At 52.4% G+C, this 19,095-nt stretch overlaps 1 protein-coding gene across 10 annotated transcripts in view; it reads left to right on the forward strand.

Annotated features, from left to right (window-relative positions):
- KIAA0556 (KIAA0556 ortholog) overlaps positions 1 to 19,095 on the forward strand; it is a 201,610-nt gene that overhangs the window by 54,154 nt on the left and 128,361 nt on the right. For 6 of the 10 annotated variants that reach the window (XR_003793117.1, XM_029220374.1, XM_029220375.1 and 3 more), the window contains exons 4-5: positions 6,134 to 6,321; positions 7,942 to 8,039. The exons of 1 other annotated variant lie outside the window; for it this stretch is intronic. Coding sequence is in view for 8 of the 9 variants with exons in the window: in XM_029220374.1 (XP_029076207.1) it covers positions 6,134 to 6,321; positions 7,942 to 8,039 (286 nt within the window). In the remaining variant the exon portion in view is untranslated. The remainder of the gene's footprint in view (positions 1 to 6,133; positions 6,322 to 7,941; positions 8,040 to 19,095) is intronic. 3 more of the 10 variants (XM_029220376.1, XM_029220381.1, XM_029220379.1) reach the window with 2 other exon arrangements.

Consider the following 19,095-nt stretch of genomic DNA (forward strand, 5'->3'; position numbering starts at 1 on the left):
ACGAAACGTACTGACTTGTGAAATTAACACATCCAGGATGATACACTGGCTTCAGGCATAGTTGGATCCAGGCACTCAAACTGGGTCACTGAAAGCAGTCACTCTCCATCTCTCAGTTCTGTTTTCTCATGTTGGAATCATCTCAGGCAGGTACTTCCCTCACGGAGGTCAAGGCAGCCACTGGAAGCCCCACACTTACATCCCACCTCGAGGGGAAGAGAACGCATCTTTCCTAATAGTTCCAGCAAAAGCACTGAGGAGGGCCCCCGTAGGCCTGGCTGGGGCCCCGTTCCCATCCCTGAGCCAATCGCCACCCTGTTCCTGGTGGGGGTGGCAGGGTCTGCCTGGCCACTCCTGGGCCACCCCATTAACCTGGGCGACGGTGTGAGTCTCACCCAAACCACGAGGAGTAAGAGGAGGAGGGGAGCGGTTCCCAAGGGGAACCTGAGGGGCTGTGTTTGGAAGATGGGGGAGACTTGCTGGACAGGCAAAAAGAACAGGTGCCCACCACACAGCCCTGGCCCTCAAGGAACTCCCCAGGCAGCGGCAGGTGAGCACAAGGCCACCTGCGACTATGCCGGAAGCGCAGAAAGTGGTCATGTGCTCCAGGAGAGGACCGGGGAGAGTGGAGGTGTGGCCGCCCTGTTTCACCCCGTACAGCCCTCGCCCAGAGGGTGCTTAGTGATTCTAGTCACTCAGCTTCGGGAAAGATGTAATCATGGCCAACAGGACTCATGAAAACGCAACCAGAATCATCAAAGGGCTGAGATATGAGGAACAGTTAAGGGCTAACGGCCAAGAGGGACTGTAATATACGCACTAGATGTGGCAGATCTAAGATCTAAGAATCCAGCAATGTTATTTGCTTTTCTTTCTTTCTTTTTTTTTTTTTTTTGTGGTACGCGGGCCTCTCACTGCTTGGCTTCTCCCGTTGCGGAGCACAGGCTCCGGACGCGCAGGCTCAGTGGCCGTGGCTCACGGGCCCAGCCGCTCCGCGGCATGTGGGATCTTCCTGGACTGGGCACGAACCCGTGTCCCCTGCATCGGCAGGCGGACTCACAACCACTGCGCCACCAGGGAAGCCCGGTATTTGCTTTTTGAAAAAGGTTGTTTGAGGGAAATTTATAGGAAAACGTACCCATATGAGAGGTGAACCCACTGCCCCAAGAGGAGATTCAGGCAGAAAGAAGAAAGGGGAGAACCAGCACCCAGGGCAGGCCTTGGACAGGCCCGTCTCTGAGCTGGAGATTCATCTGGTATCCTCTTCCATCCTCATGAGCCACAGGCATCCTTGGTCTCATTTTACAGAAGAGGAAACAGGCCCCGAGAGGTGTAGGGAATTGCCCAAGGTCACGAAAGCTGGGAAATGGCAGAGCCTCCAGTACGGAGCTCTGTCCTCCACCCACATGGGTGGGGGGTGGTGACATCCTAGAACACAGATTACAGAGCCTGTGGGCCCCCAGGTTCTGGGAGGAATGGCAGGCTCTTTGCACCACTGCCTTCCTCCTCTGCATCCTTCAAGGCTGCACTGCAGTGACACCACCTCCAAGAAGCCCCCACCTGGGAGCCACTGCTTCTCCTCTGAACTCTCCTTGCTTGGAGCCCCTGCGGCATGATGCCTGGTGAGGAGACAAGCAATGGCACAATGATGTGGCTGGGAGACGGGCTCTGGAGCCTCATGGACTGGAATTTAAATCCTGGCTGCTTCCTCGGGTCTCTGACCTTGGGCAAATTCATCTATAAAACAGATCAATGGTAGGAACTTAATCCCTGGGCCAGTGAAGGATTAAGCAGGACGAGGTGCTTGGAGGTCCACAGTAAGCCCACCCGTCCAAGTATACTTTCTCCATCATCATCGTCATCACCATCATTTTAATGATAAACACGCCTTCTCAAATGATGTCCAGATAATCCTTGAACGCCTGACCCTTAGAGAGCCCCTCAGTTGATTCTGGGGGTAAATGAGGTCCAGAGGAGGCATGTGGCCAGCCCACAGTCACACAGTAACTGTGGCGCTTAGAGACCGAGATGGTTCAGTCATAAACCCGGTCACAGTTAGGCCCGTGAGCAACACGCCACCTGCCCTTTGAGCTCAGCTACGCCCTCTCACCACCTGGACCCCTGCTTGTGCCCTGACCGCCCAGCCGTCAAGCATCTCATGTCCCCCCCCACCCCCCGTCACAGCCCATCACGTGACACCCTGTGCTCTAGCTCACAGTGCCTCCACCTCCTCTTCTGAACAGAAGAGCTCTCTGCGCAAGTGACCCCAAAGGCCATTACGAGGTAAGTGGAAACGATGCCTGTGACGTGGTTAGATACACGGTGGCTGTATTAGGGTGCGCGTCCATGCCTTCTCTCTCCTGCTAGACCTTGAGTTCCAGAAATATTGAGAGTATTCCTCACCGTTCCTCACACTCATCACGGACCCCACACCCAGGGGGCAGGAAGGGAGAATAAACAGGCACACAGATACCATTCCATAGCATGAGGCAGGGAGACACGTGCTCTGAAACAAACTGAATCTGTAAGGGAATAGAGAGTGACAGGGCAGCGGGTGGCTGGGGGCTCCATCTCCGAAAGGGCAGGGACTTAATCTGATTTTTCTGAATCCCTGACACTAAAGGCAGCTTTTTATGCAAAGTAAGCTATCCGTTAAAAAACACCCACTTTTCTTTGATGCCACATGTGTACTGCTGAGGTGCTCAGCTGCAGCAGGGGAGTTCCTTTAGTGATTCCTTTCACAGTCTGAATAATTATCTCCTCATTTATCAGTCTCATGAATCCACATTTTCATAAATCACTGCTTAAAGAGAGACCTGTGTGGAGCGCCAGCCACAGAGCCTGGATAACGGGATGCCACCGTGACCATTAAGGTAGCATCAGGAGACAGGGCGGTCTCCGGAAGGAAGTTAAGGCAGGCACTCCCTGGCTAGACGGTCAGATTTTCCTCGTGCCGCCCCTCCCTGGGCTCCCTGTTCTCCCTCCCCGGGGACTGCTGGTACCCACTGCGCCCTTTGATTGTTTGCTCCAGAGAATGCAGCTACTGCCGTGTTTGGAAATTGTCTCTTAGTTACTTGTGTTTTCCTTCTGTTTTGTGCTGTTGCCCAACAATCAGGTATCTCCCAGGCTTCCGAGGCTGGCAAGAGATAAGCAGTCTGTAATAAACGTTCCTGCCATGATTGGCAAGATGGATGTATCAACCATTAAAGAAACATTTAAAAAGCAAACAAAGAAATCACCAGTAATACCACCACCCTCCCTCAACAGCTGATTTAATTTTCACATTTATCACCCTCCACTATGGGTCCACAAACACACTTTTTTCCAGCTTTGCACTTATCACATATATACCATTTTTATCCTTCCTTTTTCACCCCCCCACTGAACAGATCACAAATAATCCCCTATGTTTTGACAGACTCTTCGTAATTTTAACAGCTGCATGAGATCCCGGCTTCCACTTCCCTAGTGTTGGACATTCGAGTTGCTTTCATGGTTTTGTTATGACTGAATGCTGACCATTGTTCCTGATCAGAAACAATTTGCTTACTGGGCAAAGACCAAGCATATGGCATTTTCTCTATTTTCATATTACTTCTGAGAAGGTCTTCTGAGTTTCCAGCAATGTCTAAGTTTGCCAGTTTCAGCTTGCTAGCTTTATAAGTCACCTTTGTTGTGGTGAAGACTCTGGGGCCACATTGCTTCAATTTGCATCCTAGCCCTGATGCCATACTAGCTGTGTGACCTTAGGCAAGTTACTTAACCTCTCTGTGCTCCAGTTTCTTTATCTATTCAATGAGGTTAAGAAAAGTAATTACCCCACAGGGTTGTTGTAAAGATTAAAGTCTTAATACAGTCAGTCCTTATTATTCACAGATTCCATATTTGCAAATTTACCCACTCACTAAAATTTATTTGTAACCTCCAAATCAATACTTGCAATGCTTTTGTGGTCACTCAAAGGCACATGCAGATGGCAAAAAAATTTTAGTTGCCCAGCACACACGTTCCCAGCTAAGGTAGAACAAGGGAACACTCTGCCTTCTTGTTTCAGATCTTACAATGTAAAGTGTCCTTTTCACGTTTTACTTAGTGCTGTTGTAACTGAAAGTGGGGTCCATCTGCTCACCACCCAAAAGCCAATAAAGAGTCCAGGTTGATGGAAAGGAAAGTTTGCTTTATTTCAGATGCCGGCAACCAGAGGGGAGGGCGGACTTCTGACCAAAGGCCAACTCCCCCCGCACTGACAGTCAGTGGGCAAGAGCTTTTATAGACGGAGGGAGGGGGCTACAGGCAGAAACAGCACAGTCAGCTCTGACAGTCATCTTGAAATTGGTCCTGCGGTGGTCTGACCAGCGTCATCTTGATTGTTCTAAGTACAGTTAGTCCTTGGTTCCAGGGTTGATTTGTTCCCATTTCTTGGAGGCCAGTTCTTGGAATTGTGGGAGCTTATGTCATGGCTACAGTCCGGTCATCATGTAGTTAACTTCTTCCACCTGGTGGGGCTTTCAGTATCTATAAGACAGCTCAGTGGATATGGCTCAGAATATTACCTACAGCCCTTGAGAAGGAGCTAAAGGTCTTGTTGGACTGTTTTCCTTTGTTTCTGCATTTTCTCACTTCTCTGATGAAATTTATTCTTTGGCTAAAGTTTTTCCACAGACAAAAGGCAGGCTGAGGACCTGGGGGCATAGACCATAGGGTCCTGCTCCGTTTCACCATGTTTTTTTATATTTTTGTGCTTTTCACTGATGACTTTGCTGTTTAAGCTGGCCCCCCTGGCACAGGGGTAAAGTGGTGTCTCGCATTTATTTCTAAGCCCAAGAAGGCTATGATGTCCCTTACGGAGAAAATACACGTGTTAGATAAGCTTCCTTCACTCATGAGTTGAAGTGCTGCTGGCATGAGTTCGGTGTTATTGTATTAAGTACATATTAAATAAGGCGCCTTTAAACAGAAACACACATAAAGCAAGGTTTTGTATTGATCGGCTGATGAAAATGTTGTGACCAGAGGCTCACAGGAACCAAATCCTGTATTTTCCCCTAGGAACAGTGGTTCAGTATTCACTAATTCAGTGTTTGCGGCAACTTTATGGAACATAACTATTGTGAATAATGAGAACTGACTATACGCAAAGCATCTAGAACAGGGTTTGGCCTTCTACCCTTTATGTGATTACCATTACTATTATTTTTTTAAATTTACATTTTGCTAATTTGGTGGGAACTTACTTAATCACTGAAGAGGATGCACATTTGTTGCCATGATGGTTGGTTGGTTGTATTTATTCTTGTGCGGAAATAACTCTGGTTTGTGCGGGGTGCCTAAAAGTGTCTGTAAAGGTGCTGAAGGGTTTGGCGTCACACGAGAGCAATTCCGAAGAGGACACTGCACACCGTTTACGGCAATGAACATCAGGACTGGGGAGAAAAGGACCAAGCCAGGGTGCGAGGTCGGGCTTTAGAGAAAGCTGAACAACGGACCCGGCCGTGCTCACGCCAAGACCCTTTTAGCCGAAGGGTGTGATCACCACATCATTAATCTTGAGCAAAGCCTGCACTGGTGTGTTTTTAAACTGCGTCAGAATATAAAATAATGACATTTGGGATATCAGGGGCTGAGTGTTTGAGAACACATTTATTTCCTGAAGCCAAAAATCAGTCCACCTAGCCTGATGACGGCTGTTTCCTGATGTGTGTATGTGTTCCGTGCAATCTCTCTCACACAGGCTTAGACCGCGTTTTGTTACACGTGGAACAAAGGGCTGCTATCCACGCAAAGTTGAGATGCGCGAAATTGGGATCATCCCTGGAGATCCGGGCTGTGTGTAGCAGCGTGCACACGTGCCTGTTTTGTCTCAGCCACCTTGGGGGCGAGGCTGGGTGCCCAAGGTTTTGCTAACGTATGTCTGAGCCTCAGAATGAAAAGCAGAAACACCCCTGCAGGGTCTGGAACAGCCTCCCTGTCGCCGCTCCTGCATGTGTGTAATGGGCCTCTCAGGGCTGTTTATGGATGAACAGCTGGGCACCGGGCACCCGGCCTCGGATTAGAGACGCTTGGCTATCAGAGCAGCAGGTCCCTCCCCGCATGGGGGTGGGCGGTGGCCCAGGCTCCTAGAATGAGAAGCCAGCAATCGTTTCTCTTCCAGGATATTAAAGCATTTGAAAGCCAAGGACCCCATGCAATTGAGGCTGGAGCACCTGGAACACGGGTTCTCTGTCTACGTCAACGGGGCCAATTCTGAACTGAAGACATCCTCTCGGAAAGCCGTCCACTCCAGCTTCTCCAGAAGTGCCTCCCACACCGAGGGGACTCACGGTGAGCACAGGCCAGCAATAGCTCTGCAGACAAATTAGGGACAGTGGAGCCACACCCCATGCACAGAAACTAGTTAACCTATACAAGTTAACTCTACCCACTTGGCCAGAAAGAAAGAACATGAAAGTGAGAGAGAGAGAGAGAGAGAGAGAGAGAGAGAGAGAAATCCTTTTCCACTTCTTTTTAAACTAGTCTCGGCCTCCACCCGCCCAGGGCAAAGGTGGCCAGAGCAGTCAATTCCTGGCATTTACATTTCCTAGGTCTCATGTGCCAGTCGTTTAAGGAAATGTCAAGGATAATTTTGATTATACTTGATTTTCACTCACTACATCTTAACTTCAGTACCTAACCCCGGTGATAATTGATTCCACTGTTCATGTCTGAATTTAGTTAATACATACTCTGCAGACTTTAAGTGGATTTCAGGTGTCCTATAATAAAGGACACATGAAATAAAATCTGGGAAGTGGCCTAGAAGGCACCCGACACAGTGGCTGGCCCCATATAGGCACCGAAAATGATTTGGTGGTGGTTGAATGAATGAAAGAAATGGCAGTGCATAGGAGTCAGATACCAGTTTGGCTGTATTGCTTTGGGGAAACCATTTTTGTCTCTCTGCGACTTTGTTTTCTCATCCTTAAAATGGGGCTAATGAATGCCAGAGTGCCCTTCAAGGCGGGTCACTTTGTCTAAGAGGATAGTGTGCTACTGGGTTACAAGAAGAGGATTTGGAACAAGGCAGGGTTGGGTTCGAACCCTGTTCTGCCACTTTCTAGCTTTGAGACCTCTGGCAATTGGGTCCTCTCTGACCCTCAGTTTCCTCTTCTGTAAAATGGGAGTAATTATGCCCACCTTACAGGCTTCTCAGGAGGATTAAACAACATAAGAAGTGTAAAGTGTCCAGCACACAATAATCTTGACTTGTGTTCTAATTCATTGCCTCACAGGTATGGTAAGATCCCAAGCTATTAATAGACAGTAGAAGTCAATACAACAACAAGGGGATAAAAGGAGAAAGTGGTGTCTTCAAATCTTCCCCTAGGAGAGCCACTGCATTTCTGCTTAGAGTTTAGCATGAGTTTCCTAGCCCCCAGGGCAAAGAGGGAAATGGGATGGACTCTCCTAGCTTGCATGGGGGAGGAGTCTGGCTGACCTGCTAGTTAGGAGAAGCTGGCCTTTCCTGGTCCAGGTTTCAGGGAGGTGCAGATAACAGGAATCTCTGTACTTGGGTCCCCAGCAGTATATTTACTCATTCAACATATCTCTCTCCCCTCACCCCTCTTTTATACTAATGCTGGTCTGTTGTACGCCCTGTCCTATGTACCCTGCTTCTGTATCTTAGAGATTGTTCCTTTTGTACATAGACCTGCCCAATTCAGGAACATACCTACTGTTTCATAGCACAGAGGTGCTGTGACTGATACCCCATCCCTTTTTGTTGGGCATTTCGCTTGTTTTCTGATGCCTTTTGGCTACAAACAGTGCTACAAAAGTGTATTGCTTCACATACAAGACTCTGGGCACCCTGACGGGCATTGTAGATGTAAGTTACAAAACCACCATCAGTGTGGGCTCGTCACCGGGGCCTCACCAAGTCTCTTTCCCTCATCTCTGGTGCAGATTGCGGACGAAAAACCCTGTTTCGAGAAGCTGAAGAAACTTTAAGACGCAATTCACGGACGGCCCCCAGCAAAGTCCAGCGCCGAGGATGGTACCAGGTGTGGAAACCCTGGGCAGAGACAAGGCGGTGGCCCCAGCTCACACTTTAGAATAAGCAGCAGGGTTATTGTGAGAATAGAAACATAATCAGAGCATTTGGAATCCCCACGGGCAGGGGTTGGGTCTGGCTGGGCACTGCCATGGTGCCTTCTCCGCCTGTGGCACTGGCCTCTGGAGAGCAAAGGAGCCCTGGGGACCCTCCAGCCCACTCTGTGGCATGATCCTCCCTTCTGGCTGGGGCCACCCCAGCCCCACTCAGGAGCATCACAGGTCACTCACAGCCCTGTCATGATGATGTATTCGTACAGCTGTTTTGTATTGAGCACCTGTGATGTGCCAGGCGTGGTCTTAGATGCCACGGATGCGGTGGGTGGATAAGACAAAACCCCCGCCCCACAGACCTGAGCTGCTCTTCGGATTGCTACCGATGCTGCTGATCTGGCAGCTTGCCAGTACCAGGCGTGAGCTAAGCTCCCACGTGACTCCTCTCCTTTACCCTCACAGCAGACCTATAGGATAAATTCCAAAGTCCTTCCTCTTTTCATGATGCTGAGGACACGAGAGCTCAGAAAAGTTAAGTGAGCTTTCCAAGGTCAACCACTGGGAAGTGGCAGAGTCAAGATTCAAATCTAGATCTGTGGCTCCGAGCTCGGTGTCCTTGCTCATATAGTCCTGACACCTTCCCCTGCAGTTACTCAGCCTTACTTGGGACCCTTGGGACCCCCACTGCACATTCGAATCACCTGGGATTCTCAGGCCCCACCCTCAGAGATTCTGGCTCACTTGGTCTGAGATGAGGCTTAAGCAACATATACATACATATAAGTCTATGTGTGTGTATATATATGTGTATATATCTGTGTGTGTGTGTGTGTTAATCCTTTGTTCACCGAGATTGGGAAGTACTGCTTTATAACATTTCACACTGCCCATACGTATGGGTCTATGGTAAATACTTTCCTACGCTTTATCCGCCATCTTTGTAATAACCCTGGAGGTACGTAAGTATCCTCATTGTGCCACTGAAGAAATTGAGGCCCAGAGAGCAGAGAGGTAATAAGGTGACTTGCTCCCATAGATGCTAAGGGAGGACGTAGGCTGAGGTTTGCACCCTGGACCTGTGACTCCAAACGCAGTGGTCCTCACTTCTCTGCAGGGACGTGTGCGGGCCTCTGATGAAATGGGGAGGGGTGTTCCTGCCAGCTAACGCCCAACCTCATCTCCATGCTGATGAGCAAGGCCTTCAGGGCACACAGCCTGGAGGCTTCCATGTGCCCCCAGCAATGAATGTTAATTTCCCAATAATGAGGCCTTTCTCCACGTCGCACTTCAGAGAGTTCTCCTAGCTGTTTTGAGTGCCTTCTATTATCAGGAGCCATATTTGCATCTTAGACTGTGACTTAATGGCTGACCCCAGAGTCTGTGCAATTTAAAGACTTGGCCTAAGATTAATTAGCGTCCCTCCGCAGTCTCTCCCTGTGCTCCCACACTTCACAGGGCCTAATCATGGCTAATTTCCTGGCTTTCTGATGCCATGAAGGCTGTAATTGGCCTTCTGTACCGAATCGTCAGGGGTCAGTCAGTGCTAACAACAGAGACCTCTCAGGCTATTTGAAGCATAAATGAATGGAAGGCAGGGAATTGGGTGCTTGCATCCAGCGGGAGGATGGGCTCTGAGCCAGGCCTCCAGGAATGGTACCCAGCATCCTAACGCGGACCTACCAGGAAAGCTGCTACCTAGGACACAGGAGGGAAGGTGGGGATCAGCCTCAGGAATGTGTCACCTGAGCTGTGATCCAGGAATCAGGAAGCCAGTGCCACAACCGTTGGCCTCAGAGTGATGCTGTGTCTGCTAGAGCGACACTTTGAAGAAAGACCTTGCTCACAGCTCATCCAGCCAGGGTGGGACATGGATGAAAACACTCATGGCCTCTGCCATGTGCTTAGCACAGAAACAGCCAGCGTGTGTCCCCTCCTTCCCACGTCGCTTCCTTCTGCTGTCCCTGCCTTCCATGAGGCCATCTGATCTGCTGCACCCATGTCAAATCCAGACCCCAGCTGGGAGGGAGGCTGGGAAATGCACTGTCTGGCTTTCCAGCCTCTACTGAGCTGAGAGGCACCCTTGGAGGAGAGCGGAATGGGTGCTGGGGGGCCACACCCCCACCTTCGCGTCGACTCTGTTCCACCCACACACAGTCCTTTGGGGACCAGCCCTCAGAGTGAGACAAACCCGGGAACCTTCAGAAGTGGTGAGTGGACTGGGAGCCATATGATGAGAGAAGTCATCCATTAAGTTAACGAACATGTATTACCACGGGCCAGGCACTCTGCAAGGCTCTGGGGTTAAAAAACAAAAATCAGGAGGGCTTCCCTGGTGGCGCAGTGGTTGGGAGTCCGCCTGCCGATGCAGGGCACGCGGGTTCGTGTCCTGGTCCAGGAAGATCCCACATGCCGCGGAGCGGCTGGGCCCGTGAGCCATGGCCGCTGAGCCTGCGCGTCCGGAGCCTGTGCTCCGCAACGGGAGAGGCCACAACAGTGAGAGTCCCGCGTACTGCAAAAAAAAAAAAAAAAAATCAGGCTCAGTTCCTGCCCTGGAAGAACCGACTGTGAAGACATGGGCACTGCTTATCCTGGGGGGAAGGTGCAACAGCTGTTCTCCAACATACGGAGGGCTAGCCCGGTAGACTCTGAAAGTTAACAGCTTGAAGCCTGTGGGCTGAACTGGCCCCCCAGATAATGGTTTTTGGACTCACACAGTTTAAAAAGACTTAATCACTTGGTAACATTTAAATACAGAAGATTTTACACATTTTTTTAGAAGTTCGATTCCTCCTTGCCTAGGGAAACGGGAAGATCTGGCCCCCGTGCTGGGCCGCCGCCCAGAAGGCAGCCGTCAGTGGCAGCCGAGTGGCGGTTCCCAGTTTAGACATCGAGCAGCCCTCCTGTTTGCCGTGGTCCCCACCACTCCCTTTAGAGCCCTAGCGCCGAGGCCGAGTGGTAGTTGCAGTTTGTCATCATGCTCTGGTTGCTCCTTCTCTTATCCCCAGCAGCCTCCCCCTTTGCCATTCCCCACCTGGCTCACTGGGGCATTTGAACCTGGGCCCCTGGAGAGTAGAAGGGAATGGGCTTTGGAGTCAGACAAACAGCTTACTAGCTGTGTGCCCTGGAGCCAGCCACGTGACCTCTCCGAGCTTTGCGCTCAGCATCCATAAAGCCTCCCAGGGCTGCTGGGAAGGAATGTGTGTATAGTATGTGTCACGGGCGGTCCATCAGCAGGGGCTGTCGGCTCCCTCAGGTAGGAGCACCTGGAGGCAGGTGACAGACAAGTCCAGATGGTTTAGAGCACAGACTCAGGAACCCAGCGGCCTGAGTTCAAAGCCTCAGCTCTACCAGTTGCTGGCTGTACGGCCCTGGATAAGTGGCTTGTCTTCTCATCTGTCAGTGGGGCTGGTAATGGTACCCTCCTCAGCGGGTAGTTGCTGAGGACTGAGTGAGCGAACCAGTGTTTGTAGAACGCGCCAACCAGTGCCTGGCACAGAGGAAGCCGACAGTAAACGGTAGTGACCGTTGTAATCAGCTGAGAGGCGGGCAGATGCCGAGGGCGGCTCTTCACTCCAGAGGCTTCCTCCACTCGTTCAGTCCTTCATTCATTCCAGGACCATCTACTGGACACTTGCAGGTGCTGGGATCAGAGCAGTAAGTGAGGCAGGCTAGGCCAGCTCTGGTGTGCGGGTCGGGGCTCATAGGCCAGAGGGTCTAGAAGACCCCAGAAAGGAGCTTGCGTTTCATCTTACACGTGAGGACTCCCCTGGAGGGTTTTCAGCAGAGTTGTGTGTTGGGCTGCTGTTTTGGATACATCCGCAGCGTTTGCACGGAAGGACCAGGTGGGGGCTGTGAAGCAGGGCTCCCCGTAAGCCTAACGGGCCTTTTCTCTCTCCCTACCTTCCCCAGCCCCACCCTTGCACCTGCTCCTCTCCCCCAGCTTCCCCTTCTCATTTCAGCTTTCTCCAGGTCACAGTTTTTATCTCCCTCAGTATTCGTTTGTTGAAATTTTCCAAGAGAGAGAGACCTTCTGAGTCTCTCAGCTCGTCTTTGTTACTCGGGTCACGGCCTGGCCTGCCGGTCAGCCTGACGAGGCGCCCGCTCAGGCCTCAGTCGGCCAGGACTGGAGGTGGGGACCAGGTCAGACGATTCAAAGCCTGCCTGCCCTAGAGCTGTCCCCTGAGCAGGGACTGGGTCCCCACCTTCTCGTCGAGGAGGCTGTAGGCAGGACAGTAAATAGACTCGATTTGCCAACTGCACTGTTATTGTCAAGAGGAAGAGGGAATGGATTGGCTTCCTTTGGCCCCAAGAAGTGGAGTAAAGTAGAAAATTTCTCCATGGTGGAAAGTACATGGAGACAGATTTGGGGGTGCGAAGGATAGAGAGGTCTCTCTATCTCCATCCTTTTGGATGGGTACCACCGCCCTTGGAGGTGGCCAAGGTCAGGCAGAGTGGCCAAGGCAGCAGAATCTCCAATGGCCACTGGTCGCCAGTTCTCAAAAGCCACCCCATCAGGAGAGGGACCACAGCCCTGACCCAGTCCTCTTGTGTGCTGTGCCCAGCAGGAGGGACAGGTGGGGCCACAGAGTCACTGGGTGTATTCACACAGGCCGTGGCCGGGTCAGCAGGGGACACAGCGGTCACAGCCAGCCCCCAGCCAGCACCACTTCCTCCATGTTGTATTCCCGCCCCCTCCGACTTGTCACCTTGCCCGTTTCTCTGAGCGGCCCCCTAAACTCTCTTGAGTCCCACGTAACCTTTCCACTGACCAAGCCCAATGCCTCTTCCAGTAGAATAGAGTTGCCAGCTTAGGGTCTTGCCCACCAACTAGGAAGCGCTTTTGGGTGGAGCTGCCCTGATGGAAGGGGCTGCCGCAGGTGCACGGGCCTGAGGATACCTGGGCCAGAAGGTCAGAGAGTCATCCAAATGCTGGGCGAGATGCTGACCGCTCCACCCGTAAAACCCTTCCCTGACTCTCCAGTGCTGGGGGAGCCAGGGAGGCAGTTGGCGACACTGGGCTGGGCTTCCGAGCGGCCGCCTGCGCTGTGGATCGGGCTGGTGGTGATAAATGGCTCTTGTTGGTGCTGTCCTTTTTTCCCCCACTGCTTCTCGGCCTTAGATCTTTCTGCTGCTATCAGTGGATGAAGATTTATGGCTTCCTCAGACTTGTAATACTTGGGTGGACAGAGGCCTAATCAACAGAGCCGTCGTTTACCAAAATGCTGTCAGAGTTGATGAACGTCATCGACTCTTAGCATTAAATTGGTGGTGAAGGGATTGGCCTTCCAGCGATTTACTGTGGGGTGGGCTTTCCTTAAAGGCCTGGAAAGCAAGTTCATTGCAGTTATTAAAGCAAAGGCTTTGTCCTCGCTCTGCCGCCATATCCGCTTTCCTGTTGGGGGCCAGGCAGCTTAAACACCTCCAGGAAAGCTCGTGAGTGAAAATGTGAAGCGTGTGGGGCCCTTCCCTTTGTTTTCTTCTTTTTTTCTGAGTTTTGAAAACCCCTGCAGTGAGGACAATAAATGAAACAACCCATAAAGCATCAGGCTTTACAGTGACCTTGCTTGACACAGACTGTCAGAACGCGAATGCTGTTATTTGTAAGAGATCAGACAGATCCGGGAAGAACATATCAAATAAGGTCGATTTATTCCCCACCCCAACCCAAAGCTGGCTCTGTCAGTATCTTCAGAGCTCTCCCACCTCTAGAGGGAGCCGTTTACATACTGCACAACCTGTGCAACCATCCAGGGCAGCCCCCAGCCTTGCTCTTTTTTTCTAACTGATAATAAGCGTTAATGCAGACCTCTTAGAATACTTTGCTAAGAGGGGTGGCAATACACACAAAAAACTCTAAGCACGACACTGGGCTGAGTGTGGCTGAGTACAGAACAAGCTGGCCTTGGGCTGGCAACTGGAACACGGGTGTTTAGGCATGAGGGCTTTTAAACCCTGTTCCAGTATACGGTCGATACCGCAAGGGAGTATCAGGTCTGGGCACTTGCAAGTAGGCAAGAGAGAGCAGCCGCTTAGAAACACCCACTCTGGGTAAAGTGGTGTGCCGAGCGGGGAGCCAGCCAGAAGCTTGGGCATCATCTTCGCAAGGGCGTGAAGGTGGGAGACAGGGAGCGGGTGGGTGAGCCCAGGGACCGGGTTGGAACCTGCCACCTCGCGCCCCTCAGCAGCAGGTGGGCGTCCTCGTATGGGCGGGGCTGCTTGCCATCTCCTCCCGATGTGGGTAGAGGCACCTCCCTGGGGCTGGGGCGGGAGAGCCGGCCAGATGGAGAGACTATTTATTTCCCTCTCCAGCACCCACTCAGTGTTTAGACACTCTTTCTGGACCGCATTAATTTTGTCACATGTTGCTTCATAAACACATTTTCCGTTATGTGTGCTGGGTGGGTTCCTTGAGGCCCGGACATTGGTTTAAAATTATTTTATATCTTGACATGTTTCCAGAGCCTAGTATGCAGTTAGCACTTGGTAAGGACTTGCTGATTGTTCCTTAATGCCTATTGCAAAGCTGTCTCCTGATATCTTGGTGAGGTGAGCAGTTGTGCTAAGCTCCTTGGAGGGAGGATGGAAAAGCTGCAGAACAGAGAGACACACATGGACTCTTCTCCTTGAACGCTGGAGTGCCTTCTCGTATTTATAATTAAGATCAGACCAGTAGAGCTGCATTAATCCCAACTCTCTTACTTGCCAGTGGGAATTCCCACTTCAGGTATGGCTGGATCCAGGTGCTCAGACAATGTAGCAGGGCTCATTCACCATCACCCAACTCTGCTTTTTCCCATGTTGCCCTGGGTGAACCAAGGTGGCCACAAGCAGCTCCCAACTTACATTCTTTCACCTGCTGTTACATTTCTTTGGCTTCCCTAAACCAATCACCCAGAGACCGTGGGCCAGCAGGATCTAATGCTCAGAGTGGCCAGGCCTGGGTCATGTGCTCTACCCACCCCTGGATGCAGTTCCACATGAATGCTTGGGTTGGGAGTGGGGAAAGGGAGGATTTCCCGAAAGAAAACCAGGGTACTTTTACCGGAAGACAGGGGAACGCATGCCCTACAGGCAGAAGCAATAGTGCCCACCACAAAACCTCACAGACCTCCTGATCTCACACCTCGCCAACTTTAATGTGCGCATAAATCACCCGGATTCTTGGTAAAATGCAGACTCTGATTCCTGCATCTGAGGTGGGGCTTGAAACTTTGCATTTCTCACAAATTCCTAGGAGAAGCCAATGGTGCTGGTCCCTGGATCCTCGTCCCAGCCCTCCCTTTCCAGAGAAAGGAACAGAAACCCATGGAGGAGCCAGGCTGTGCCCCAGGTCTGGGCCCCGTGCCCAGTGGTCCTCGCTCTGTTCCCCCTCCTCCTTCCCTCCTCCGCTCTTGGACTGTTTCTTCCCAACATTTTTTTTTTTTTGGCGGTACGCGGGCCTCTCACTGCCGTGGCCTCTCCTGTTGCGGAGCACAGGCTCCGGACGTGCAGGCTCAGTGGCCATGGCTCACGGGCCCAGCTGCTCCGCAGCATGTGGGATCTTCCCAGACCGCGGCACGAACCCGCGTCCCCTGCATCGGCAGGCGGACTCTCAACCACTGCGCCACCAGGGAAGCCCCTTCCCAACATTTGAACGTCACTGAGTGGTTTCCGGGAGGAGGGAGGAGCACATCGTGGAACACCCAGCCTAGCCATGAACTTCAAAGCCTTCACAGCTTCATCCTGGTCCAAGGCGGGAAAGCCCCCAGGAGCCTCCTGGCCTGGAAAGGCCCAGGCCTGTGGATTCCGTGGTGCCCACCCTCCACGTGGTGCCCGCTGCTGGCGCCAACAGACTCTCTTGAGAGCGAGTTGACAAAGCCTGGGAGGCAGTGACACCACACGGGAGGCCAGAGCCCAGGGCAGCGAGGCCGACGGCCAAAAGGAAGATGGGTGGAAGGTGCAGTTCCAGAAAGAGCAAGGCGCACTTGGAGTCTGGCGAACATCGCCACAAGACGGGATCGCCCGTGGAAGGAAAAGTGTCCCAGGGCCCCTTCCTCGTGCACCTCTGCCTCCCGGTTCTCCGATGGGGGGCTCCCTACCTGCCTTTTTCTGCCTCTTACACTCTCTCTCCAAGGCCTTTTCCTGGAATGATCTAGAGCCCAGCCCCTGCCCCTTTAGTGTTAAATAGTCTCAGGAAATTCTTGAATCCCTCCTTGTTCTCCCCAAAGGCCACTGTAGCCCAGGCTGGATACATTTCTTCTTCACTTGCCTTTTGGGGGCAGTACAGCGTCGAGGTGCAGGACTGGGGTCAGTCAGAAAACTACAGCCCCGGGGCCAGATTCGGCCACAGCCTGTTTCTGTAAATCAAGTGTTCTGGGGACACAGCCATGCCCATTTATGTAGGCATCGTCCAGGGCTGCTCCGAGCTACAGTGGAACAGTTGACTGTTGTAGCAGAGACCGCAGGGCTGGCAAAGCCTTAAAATATTTATTCTTTACAGGAAACTGGCTCATCCCTGTTTTCGAATAAGGCCTCTGGAGCCACGCTGCTGGGGTTCAGATCCAGGTCCGTGGCTTCCTAGCTGTGTGACCTTGGCCACGTGGCTTACACCCTTGTGCCCCGGTCTCCCCCTGGGATGGCTGTGGGGACTAAGTGAGCAAATGCCCCCAAAGCTCTTGGAGTGGCACCCGCTCTGCATTAAGTGACTTGGTGCTCCAGGTGACGGCAGGGGGTGGGGTGGGAGTGCGGGCGGCGTGGACGCGATGAGAAAGAACTTCCGTCCTAACCCACGAGCGTCCCGCAGGTCAACAAGGCTCACCATCCTCATCATCTAGATATAATAATAGCTCGTTTCACTAAGCTTGTGGGGAAGCTGAATCTCAGCCCAGGGGTGGAGGGTTCTTATGCTGGGGCACCAGGGGAAATGCAAGCTCTAAATCACCCTTGACTGTCCCTCGGCTGGGAAGTAGGTCCAGTCCACATGGCTTGGTGGACCTCTTCTGACTCTCAGAGTGACATTTAAGGAGGCCCTGGCTCTCGGATTTGTGCACGTGTGCGGCCTCACCCGTAGGGAACACCTCCTTAGACGTTGCTCCCTGGGCACCTGGCTCGCCTCGCACAGGCCCCAGCCTTGCTTACCAAGTCTAGCAGAGCCAATGCTGGACCAGTGGCGGTTTCTTTGCTTGACTACCCAGGCACTTTGGTCCTGGGTCCATGGTGGATGAAACATACCCTTGGGGGGAGGTCTGGCCCCCTGTGTAGACTTGATGCCACCTAAGGTGAATGGTGCAGCCCCACTGCGCTGCTTATCACAGCCCCCCGCCAAGGGCTCAGCCCATCACCATGAGTCATCCTCATGGCAGTTCTGCGAGGAAGATGACATTAGTGCCACTCTGACAGATGTGGAAACCGGTGCCCAGCGAGGGTCCATGACTTGCCCAGGGCTGCACAGGGAATAGTCACCACAGTGCCAGGGGTCGAACCCGTCTGCCTGAATTTAGAGCCCAGGCCCTAAACCACATGTGAGCAACTCTGAAACAGCCACAAAGAGTGACGAGTGCCCAAAGGAGGGTTATCCACTAGGGTGCAGCTCAGCTGCACGTAATGGACACTGAACCACTGGGGCTTAAAGACTGTTGTTGTTCTTCCTCTGACACGAACAAGGCATTTGGAGGCAGCCAGGCTGCTAGGACGGGCGGATGATGCCCCCAGGGACCCAGGCTCCTTCGGTTTTGCCGTCCTTAGCACGTGGCTTTCTTTCTTATTCTCACAAGATGGCTACCCTGCTCCCAAATGTTGCATCCACATTCCATCAGGAAGAAGGATAGAAAGATAGTGGGCAGAAATCCTGTGTCCCTGAGTGAGTCCTTTTTTTTTTTTTGGCTGCGTTGTGTCTTCGTTGCTGCGCACAGGCTTTCTCTAGTTGCAGCGAGCGGGGGCTACTCTTTGATGTGGTGCATGGGCTTCCCATTGCGGTGGCTTCTCTTGTTGCACAGCACGGGCTCTAGGCCCACGGGATTCAGTAGTTGTGGCACACGGGCTCAGTAGTTGTGGCTCGCGGGCTCTAGAGCACAGGCTCAGTAGTTGTGGCACACGGGCCTAGTTGCTCTGCGGCATGTGGGATCTTCCCGGACCAGGGCTCGAACCGTGTCCCCTGCATTGGCAGGCGGATTCTTTAACCACTGCGCCACCAGGGAAGCCCCCCTGAGTGAGTCTTGATTAACAGGGAAACAGTGGCTTCCTCGGCGGCTCCTCCAGCCACTCATATCTGCGTCACACGCCTTCCCAGCTGCAAGGGCCTCCAGCGACATGACCATCTTAAAGGGGCACAATGCCAACTCGATAGAATCGGGGTTCCATTAAGTCAGGATGGAGAGGGCCATGGGTAGCTATTGGGTGGTCAGGGAGTGTCTCCAAAGTTTAGATAGGACTTGGGTACATGGAGAAGATTTGAAAGAACGGCCTTAAGGTCGGGAGAACAGCATGAGCAAAGGCACAGAGGTGGGGGAGTCTGGGGCCCAGGCGAGAGTCAGGACTGTGTCACCAGCAACATAAACCCTATTCACATTGGCTTAAGCAAAAGAGAGGAAGCTTCAGCGATGTCTTCCTTCAGGCATGGCTGGATCCAGGGGTTCTGAACAAATCCACCGGGACTCTGCTTCACTCTTTCAGCTCTCTTTATCTCTGTGGAAGGGGCACAGTGGTCCCCAGCAGCTCCTGGGATGCCTCCCTGTAGCTCAGCACCTGTAGGAAGAGAGCACCTCCTCCGACAGCTGTAGCAGGAGCTACTGTCATTGGCTGCCTTAGGTCCATTCCCGTCCCTGAACCGCTGGCCAGGCGTATTGTGAGGGATGGAATGGGCTGATTGGCCAGGCCTGAGTCACATTCCCACCCTCCCTTGGGCCACATGTGGACTGAGTCGGGGAGGGAAATGGGGCCTGGAGGAAAATGAGGGAGACCTTTCCTGCAGGCTGGGGAATGGGTGCTGGGCTGACAAAGCTGCAAATATTCGGGGTACAGGAAGCAATTTTGCTT

This window comes from Monodon monoceros, unplaced genomic scaffold (genome assembly GCF_005190385.1).
Source record: "Monodon monoceros isolate NGI ecotype Baffin Bay Population unplaced genomic scaffold, NGI_Narwhal_1 Super_Scaffold_13, whole genome shotgun sequence".
NCBI classification, from domain to species: domain Eukaryota; kingdom Metazoa; phylum Chordata; class Mammalia; order Artiodactyla; family Monodontidae; genus Monodon; species Monodon monoceros.